Below are 8,604 nucleotides of genomic sequence, written 5' to 3' on the forward strand. Positions count from 1 at the left end.
AATGCGTAAGAAAACATATAAAATATCTTTCCTTGGGGGTCCCTCTAAAATATAGAGAAACCTCTTTCCCATAGATTTTTCAAAAGTAGTGAATTTCTTTATATAATGGAATAATACAACTTAAAAAGAAGAACTCCCCGATGTGGGACTAAAAAGCTTATATAATCTCTCAAAACAACTAAAAAATGGAAACTTCACGGTGTGGGACTAATAAGTTTTTCATTCACAAAAAAACAATAAATTATAACTTTTATTAAAACTTTAAAAATCATATTTTATTAATCGTTTTCCAACGTAACATTCTTTGTAGCCCTGAATTTATTAAGTATCACCTCAATTATAGCATCCAAGATAAGAACAACCATAAGCTCATCTTTCTTAATGGTTTCAACTTGTCACGTGAGACACCTTCTCTATACTCAATGGATTATGCTTCGGTATCATCAACATTGGCATCATCTAACAGAGCTATAAAAAAAATAGATTGCCCATCCGAATACAATTTCGGGGATTATAGGATTGTTGAGATATTGGGTTCTTGTAATGGCTTGGTTTACTTAGGTATTTATGGTTTCGAAACTTATTCTGATAATGAGTATTGCATTTGTATTTAGAACCCATTGATCGGACAATGTAAAGAAATAATGGTACAAATATGGCGTTATTATAATAGCTTTAGGCATGGGTTTGGTTATGATTGCAACGCTGAGACTTCCAAGTTGGTACGAATTGGTGGTTATAAAGACACTTGTTCTATTGAAATTCATGTTTATACTCTTGGATCCGATTCATGAAGCAATGTTCAATCAGCAGTTCCTTACTCGTTTCCATGTGATTATATTTATAAGAATGTTTCTGGTTTGCTATTTAATGGAGCACTTCACTGGTTAGGCAGTAACACCACCCAAGAAACCTCCTTGGAAATTATTGTGGCATTCGATATTAGCACAGAAAGAATTGTAGATCTTCCATTACCAGAAGATGCTCTGGCACATCGTAACGGCAGACTATGTCATAAAAGTTTAGCAGTGTTGGGTGACAATCTTTGTTTATTAAATGTTGATGATTTGGGTTCCCTAGCAGAAATATGGGTGATGCTAGAATATGGAGTTAGAGTATCTTGGACTAAACGATATTCGATTAGCCTACAAACTCTTGATTTTGAGTCTTATTTGAAGTTAATACTGTCTTTTGAAAATGGTGAGACTTTGATGGCTACCGACGAGGAATTTGTTATATATGACCCACTGAAGAAATTAAGAAGCTTGAATGCCCATACTACGACTGAGATTCCAAATAAAGCAAAGAGATATGTACAGAGTCTGGTTTCTCCCAACTTGGGGAAAAGCTAATTTGATTAGATATGTAAAATGAGTTTATTTGAGGGGTTTTAGGTGTTTACACAAATGAGAATCTTTGAATTAGTGTCTACCCATCAATTTTTTTCAAAATAGGAGTTTACACACATTTTGAAAATTCTACTACGGTCATCAAATTTGAATATTCAAAAAACTATAATCTTTTACCTATTTACTGAATTTGTCGTTTTACTAAAATAAAATAATGAAATATAAATGAAAATAAAGTTTGTTAGTATTATCTATGATTTGTTGAAAAATTTATTTGACGGAGTTCTTTTAGGATATTTGAATTAAAATGGACTAATTTGCTAAAACGAATCCATTAGTATATTGCTAGCTGAATTCTAGTAACATATTTTTAGCAAAAACGAATCCTTTTTTTTTTGTTTTGTTTTTGATTTGTTTTTTAACGTAGTATATTGCTAGCTGATAGACACATTTTTGTGTCTAATTTGATCTCAATACTATATATTGTTGGCACTCGATTTTGTACTAATTTTGTTATTTTATGTATTTGTAGGTGTTTTGTGGAAATAAATATTTTTGGAAAATTCGGCTCGAATAGTTGATTTTGGCACCCGGAGGACAAGTGTTATTCGGACTCTCACTTTTGGATAAGGGGTAACTTAATTACTAAGGAGCACCCCCAGGTCACCCCAAGGCATCTGCTATTCGCACCCCAGTTCAGGATAGGGGCATATCATCTTCAACCTTTTTGAATTTCAAATTTTGGAGGGAAAAATGGTAACAAAATTAGGGTTGAAGATTTGAAGGTGTTCCAGTGAGATTCAATCGCTGAAATTTAATGGGTTTCTTCTAATTGACCTAACAGAGCTGGTATGGGTGTTGGTTTTGATTAAAATTGGCTGGATAATCACTAGGTGATGAAAACATCAAGAACAGTTTTGGCGGGAAAAATTGTTCTTGAACTGCCGTGACTAGGGTTGAGGATTTGAAGGTGTTCCAGTGAGATTCAACGTCCCAAATTAAATGGGTTTGTTCCTAGGGCCTAGACAGAGCTGGTATTGGTGTTGGATTCGGTCAAATTTGGTCAGATAATCGGTGGGAATCAAAACAGGGAAGATATTCTCAAATAGGGAAGATATTCTATTTTTGGAATTGTTGGATGGAAGAGACGTGCATGGGTTAACTCTATTGGCTGGAAACTTCTCCTACAACTCAGAGATGATGCGTGAAAGAGATAAACCAGGAAACAATCCGTAAAAAATCAGAGAAATAAAGAAAAAAAATATATCGGAAAATATTCTTTTTATGGCCGGATATTCTTGGAGTTATTACAAGGATTGGAGTGACCTGTTGTGTATAAATAGGTCCCTAGTGTCGAGAAGAAGGGGTTAGTCAAGTTTAGGGAGAGTTTGGAAGAGAATATAGGCGTAAAATCGAAGAACCAGGCGCTGGAAGAAGAAGTTGTTCTGCTGGTGCTGCTGAAGAACACGAAGAACATCAACCCACGGTCAACAGTCGCAGATTAATGTCGTTGTTCTACAGCACTTCGCTATAAAACAGTCTTATTTCTTCCGTGTCGTTGTTTTCTGGACGCCTACTGTGGGTTGCAGAATCCTGTTTTATAACATTTACTTATCTTTCTCTTCATTGTAAACACTTGTGAGCATCAATGAAATATTTTGAGAGGTTTTCCAACATGATGAGAGGCTAAAATACCTGGTGACTGAGGCTACGGAGGATCTATTCACTCATGTTTGATTGGTAAATTCTTTTTATAATTTCTTAATTATTTATTTTATTTAATTCACTTGGATCAAAAAAAAGAGATAAAAATGGTTTTCTTAATTAGTTGTGAATCAGTTTGATGTTTTATGCTCAGAATTAATTATTTGATAAATCATGCTTAAGGATTACAATTTAATATTTGGACACCTTATAGATTTATAAGTGATTTAATGGAAAAAGAGGTAGATAATAATTACGAAATATTTTTGTAACCAATCAACTTGAAGTAATAGTGAATCCGGAGCCTTAGTCCATTTTAAATCTTGACATTACTATTAATTTCCTTAATTTATTTATTTGTTTAAATCTTAAAAAAAAGAGTTACCTTCACAAGTTCGAAAAGAACCCAGTTTTCACCACTATCTACAACAACATTTGAAAACACATCAAATTTTTGGCGCCGCCGACGCGGACCTGTACTTAGGTAGAATTTTTTTAGGTTTATTATTTTTTTTCCTTTTTACGTTTCTTTTTGTCTTTGATTTGCAGGTTCGAAGTGGAGTACTAAGGACCTTGGAAGGAAAAGCTTAAAGCGAAAGGAGCGAAAGAGGAATTTTCTTTTTTTTGTTTTATATATAGAAAAGAGAGAAAAAAAAAAGAGAAAGATTTTTTTTTATATTTTTTTTTAGGTTATTATTTTCTTTTTCTTTTGCACTTTACTTTATTTGGACTTTGGACTGGACTCTTGGAATTTATTATTATTTTTTTTAAACCCTACGGAAGGGTAGTTAAATACAAACTGTGTGCAGGGAAGTACGGTGATTACAATATCACCTCGGCCCCTCGGGTTCGCACACGGCATAGGAGTCGTGGCCCGAGTCGACGACAACGGTTCATCCCCCGTCTGGTACGGGAGGTAAGTCCAATCGAAACACTCGCGAATCCCCTACAAGCGAGTTACTGTACTCCTTAAGGTGTTAATTGTTTGAGGACGAACCAGATTGTCTTTATTTTCCTAGTAAATGGCAAGGCCTGGCCTAAACAAGATAAGGGTTCGGATTTCATCACCTCTCCCTTCTTGCCTGCTTTAGGAGAACAAAACCTAACGCGAACCCAAGCTTTAAAATATGATTAGAAAGAGACCTATAGGGTATCGATCTTGTTAGGAAAATTTTTTCGAAGGATATTGGTTATTCTTTTAGCATACTTCGAAGTTCATGACGGTTTCCTGTGAGTTGAATGCGTGACTGCGCCGCCTTGTACTGCGGTGAGGCCTTGGGTATCAAAGCTCCACTAAGCTTCCCTCTCCTCGATTCAACTTACTTTGACTCGGATTGATTCCAGAGGGGTTTGCTTAAATTGTAACGAATTCCCCATCGAGAGATAGAAGCTGGTCTAGAAACAATCTAAGTGAGCCATCATTCTTGTTGTTTGCTAGAAATCTCTAGGTTTGCTGTGGTAAAGTCGAGTCATCCTGCTGTGTGATTGCTATAACCTTCCTGTTAGGATTTCTATTTCTTTTTGATTTTTTTAGTGTATGCCCGATTTTGTTAATAGGGCTTGGAAAAGAGATACTCTAGGTCGATTGATTAGCGAAAAACCTAGTAGTTCTTCTGATTTAAGCAGGGAGCTCGAAGATTGTTCTTTTGAGAGCCCTGTTTTTGGAAACTTCAGTTTTGAGAATCTGTCTCTTCGTGAAAATCTCATAACCCCTAGTACTTCTGTTGTGCCAGCGATGGCAACTTTGAAAGATTACATGTTCCCAACTAGGACCAACCGAGCTTCGTGCATTAAATTGCCAGCCACTACGGCTAATTTCGAGATAAAACCTAGTATTCTCCAAATGATACCTATATTCTTAGGAAAAGATGATGAGAACCCTTATTTCCATATTAGGGACTTTGAGGAAATTTGTGGGACAATTAGAATAAAAGACCTTACTGATGAAGTCTTGAAACTTAAGATGTTTCCCTTTTCCTTGAGAGATAAAGCCAAGACCTGGATGAACAACCTACCATCTGAATCCATTGAAACATGGCAGGAACTGCCGCTTTCTATATGAAATTCTACCCTAAGCATAAAACTGCAGCTGTTAGGCAGACAATTAGTGCTAGTGTGCAACAAGAGGGAGAGTCTCTTTATAGATTTTTAGAGAGATTCAATGATCTCCTATCTCAGTGTCCTCACCATGGATTTGATAAGATGAAACTCGTACAAATTATTTATGATGGTTTAGACTATTCGACCAAAGCCATGGTTGAGTCTATGTGCGCCGGTGAGTTCACTAGTAAAAGTGCTGATGATGCTTTTACCTTCTTAGAAGTTATCGATGAAAAATCCCAACAGTGGGATCTTGTGTTGAACCCCTTAAAAGACTCTTGGTCAATAGAAGTAGCACCAATGTGGTAGATACGAGTTTTGTGTCTGATGCTAAGTTTGCTTCTTTGTCTAGAAGGTTAGAAGCTTTGGAAATGGGTCAGTCTAAAAATAGGTCCCTTGTTGAACCTAATAGAGCCTCTCAAGTCTCTAGTTGTGGAATAGAGCCCGATAATTCATTTTGGGAAGGTCAGGTTAGCGAAGAGCAAGCTCATGCTGTCTATAACAATGCTAGGTTTGAGAACCGTCAGAAGATTGACCCATACTCAGAGACCTACAATCCTGGTTGGAGAAACCATCCTAATTTTTCTTGGTCTAAGGGTCAGAATCAAGGACAGTCTAGTAATTCTCAGCCTCCCCCAGGATTTGGTTTTAAGAACTCTTCGGGTCAAACTCAGTTTCAGAACATTTCCGAGAAAAACATCTCTGCCTTAGAGGAAAATCTCATAATGATATCAAAGAACCACATGAGCTTTCAACAAGAAACTAGGCAAGAATTGAAGAATACTTCTCAAAGTATTGCCGAATTAAAACTTCAAGTAGGACAAATAGCTAAGTTTATAAGTGAGAGAGAAGATGGAAAGTTCCCTAGTCATACTGAACCTAATCCCAATGGGGAGAAATCATACCCTCATGTGAATGCTGTCACAACCCTTAGGAGTGGAAAGAAAGTAGACAACAAGGTTGCCATGCCTGATAGTGAACATGTTGTAGTTCACCCTTATGAGCCAGAAAATGAGGAGACTGATAGAGTCTCCAAAGAGACCAATGAGGGTCCTTATGAGCCCATCTTTGTTCCCAGAGCCCCGTTCCCCCAGCTGCTAGTTCCGACTAAGAGGGAGTCCAACTTTAATGATATATTGGAGGTTTTTAAGCAGGTTAATATCAACCTTCCATTATTAGATGCAATTAGGCAGATTCCCTCTTATGCCAAGTTCCTTAAGGACTTGTGTACGCGAAAGCGTAAGCTCAGTGTCCAGAAGAAAGCCTTCATAGCTAGTCACGTGAGTTCTATTATTCAGAATACCACTACTCCTAAGTATAAAGACCCAGGGTCCCCTACCATTGCTTGTACAATAGGTAAGTACCGTGTTGAGAAAGCGTTGCTTGACTTAGGAGCCAGTGTGAACTTACTTCCATACCATGTGTACCTTAAGCTAGGACTTGGTGAGATGAAACCTACACAGATGACACTTCAGTTAGCTGATAGGTCCGTTAAAATTCCTCGTGGTGTGATCGAGGATGTTCTCATAGAGGTTGACAAGTTTATTTATCCAGTGGATTTTATTATCCTAGATACCCAACCTGTCCCTGACCTAGAGAACCAAATACCAGTGATTTTAGGTCGCCCGTTTTTAGCCACGTCTAATGCGATCATAAACTGTCGAAATGGTATTATGAATCTATCTTTTGGTAATATGACTATTGAGTTGAATATTTTTAATGTCAATAAGCTACATCTGAGCTAGATGACACGTGCATTGAAGAGGTCAACATGATAGGAACCTTAGTTCCGAAGTCTGTACCAAACACCGAATCGGAAGATCCATTAGAGAGTTGTCTAGCTCGTTTTAGCATGGATTTCGACGATGATAGCAACATTGAACAAGTAAATGCTCTGTTGGATTCTATTCCTATGTTAGATACCGATAGATGGAAATCTAGATTTGAACCATTACTAGCTACCGAATCTACCTTAAGCCCTTATTTCGAAGAGCCTAAAGATCCTCCTAAGTGGGACCCCAGTTATGCATTTGTAGGCCCATCTGAGATTTTGCCTATAACTTCTGATTTGGATAATGATCATGAGATTAGGCCAGTAACCGTGCTTCAACACAATAAGGAAACTCTAGGGATGACCATAGAGGATATGAAACATATAAGTCCTATAGCTAGTATACCTCAAAAGAATTTAGAGGATGAACCACCTGATTATAATTCAGAGAAAGCAATTGACCTTTTTCAGGAACCGGATGGTCTAGAAATTAGGAATATTGTGACTAGTTTATGTAGAGACACCCAAAACTCTAAGTTTGGGGGTAGTGAACTAGAAGAAGCTCTAGAGTATTTTAAATACTCTCTGGATCCGAAAATTCAAGCCATGGTTAAAGGTATTACGGAGAATAGTGATTACCCTAAATTTGGGGGTAGAGATTGTCAATTATCCCCAGTAGAAGTTCCTAACTTGGGACTCAAGCCTAGTGCATCTGAGGTATCGCTTGAGTCTATTCAGACTCCACAACCTGATCCGCCTGATTCTGTTCAGGAGGAAATCCATATATTAGAAACCCGTTTTTTGGATGAACCTATTTTTCAAGACACTCTTATGAAGCCCAACTGGAGGCTCTGGATAGATCTGGTTGTCTTGCAAGAAACCTTAGATGAGGATGTGCTCCTTCTGTTCATTTTTCTGAACCAGTGCAGTTGTCTCATATTGGTGTTAGCTCTATTTGGTATTATGGACCCACAACTTTTTCGGCTATTGGTATATGACTTTGGAAGGTGAAGATCCTTTTTGAGGTATTTGATGTCTGGCTGAAGACTTAAAACTTAGCACTTCTTGGGAGGTAACCCAATCTCATGCAACATGGTAATATCTTTCCTTAACTCTTTTTCTTCGAGTGGTAACAATTTCTCCTTGTTCATGCTTTTAATTTTATCTTTAGAAACATTGAGGACAATGTTAGATTTAAGTTTGGGGGTGGGTAAGAAACTTTTTGTTAGTTTTAAGTTGCAATAAATAAACTCCAGAGTCTAGAAATTTACGCCTATTAAGGATAGCACTAACCAATCTAAGTGGATGGAAACATTTTTGTTTTAGGAGCTGAGGAACCAATCTAACTAGATGGAAACATCTATAGAGTCTATTCATAAAATCACAGAGCTCAGGTGTTAGAAATAACATGATAGTTTCGCCATATCTCGTCGAGTCCTTTTCACTTTCTATTTTTAGTTTTCTTTTATTTCAAGTGATTTGGTGGGGCACACGATTCAAGTTGTTACCTTTGCTAGGGTGAAATAGAGTGACTGAGTTACCCAAAAAAAAAAAAAAGACCGGACCAGTTAGACCAATCGGAATAAGTATTAACACTTGGATAGCAATATGCGTGTGTTCTCCCTGTTTCCGTCGCCTAAGCAAGCGTGGAATGCAGGACCCGTGGGAACTATCATGTAA

At 37.3% G+C, this 8,604-nt stretch overlaps 1 protein-coding gene across 1 annotated transcript; it reads left to right on the forward strand.

Moving 5' to 3' along the window:
• The first annotated feature begins 422 nt into the window (after positions 1-422).
• LOC113360715 (F-box/kelch-repeat protein At3g06240-like) lies at positions 423-1,352 on the forward strand. Its single transcript, XM_026604186.1, has 2 exons — positions 423-561; positions 892-1,352. Exons 1-2 carry the CDS (start codon positions 423-425, stop codon positions 1,350-1,352), a joined length of 600 nt encoding a protein of 199 aa, XP_026459971.1.
• Positions 1,353-8,604: the final 7,252 nt, after the last annotated feature.

This window comes from Papaver somniferum, chromosome 3 (genome assembly GCF_003573695.1).
Source record: "Papaver somniferum cultivar HN1 chromosome 3, ASM357369v1, whole genome shotgun sequence".
NCBI lineage: Eukaryota > Viridiplantae > Streptophyta > Magnoliopsida > Ranunculales > Papaveraceae > Papaver > Papaver somniferum.

Excerpts from the sequence above, each read along its gene's own strand:
- LOC113360715 (XM_026604186.1), top strand. The coding sequence starts at position 423 with ATGGATTATGCTTCGGTATCATCAACATTGGCATCATCTAACAGAGCT. Across the intron at positions 562-891 it reads TAATGGCTTGGTTTACTTAG|GCAGTAACACCACCCAAGAA; the intron begins GTATTTATGGTT and ends TTCACTGGTTAG.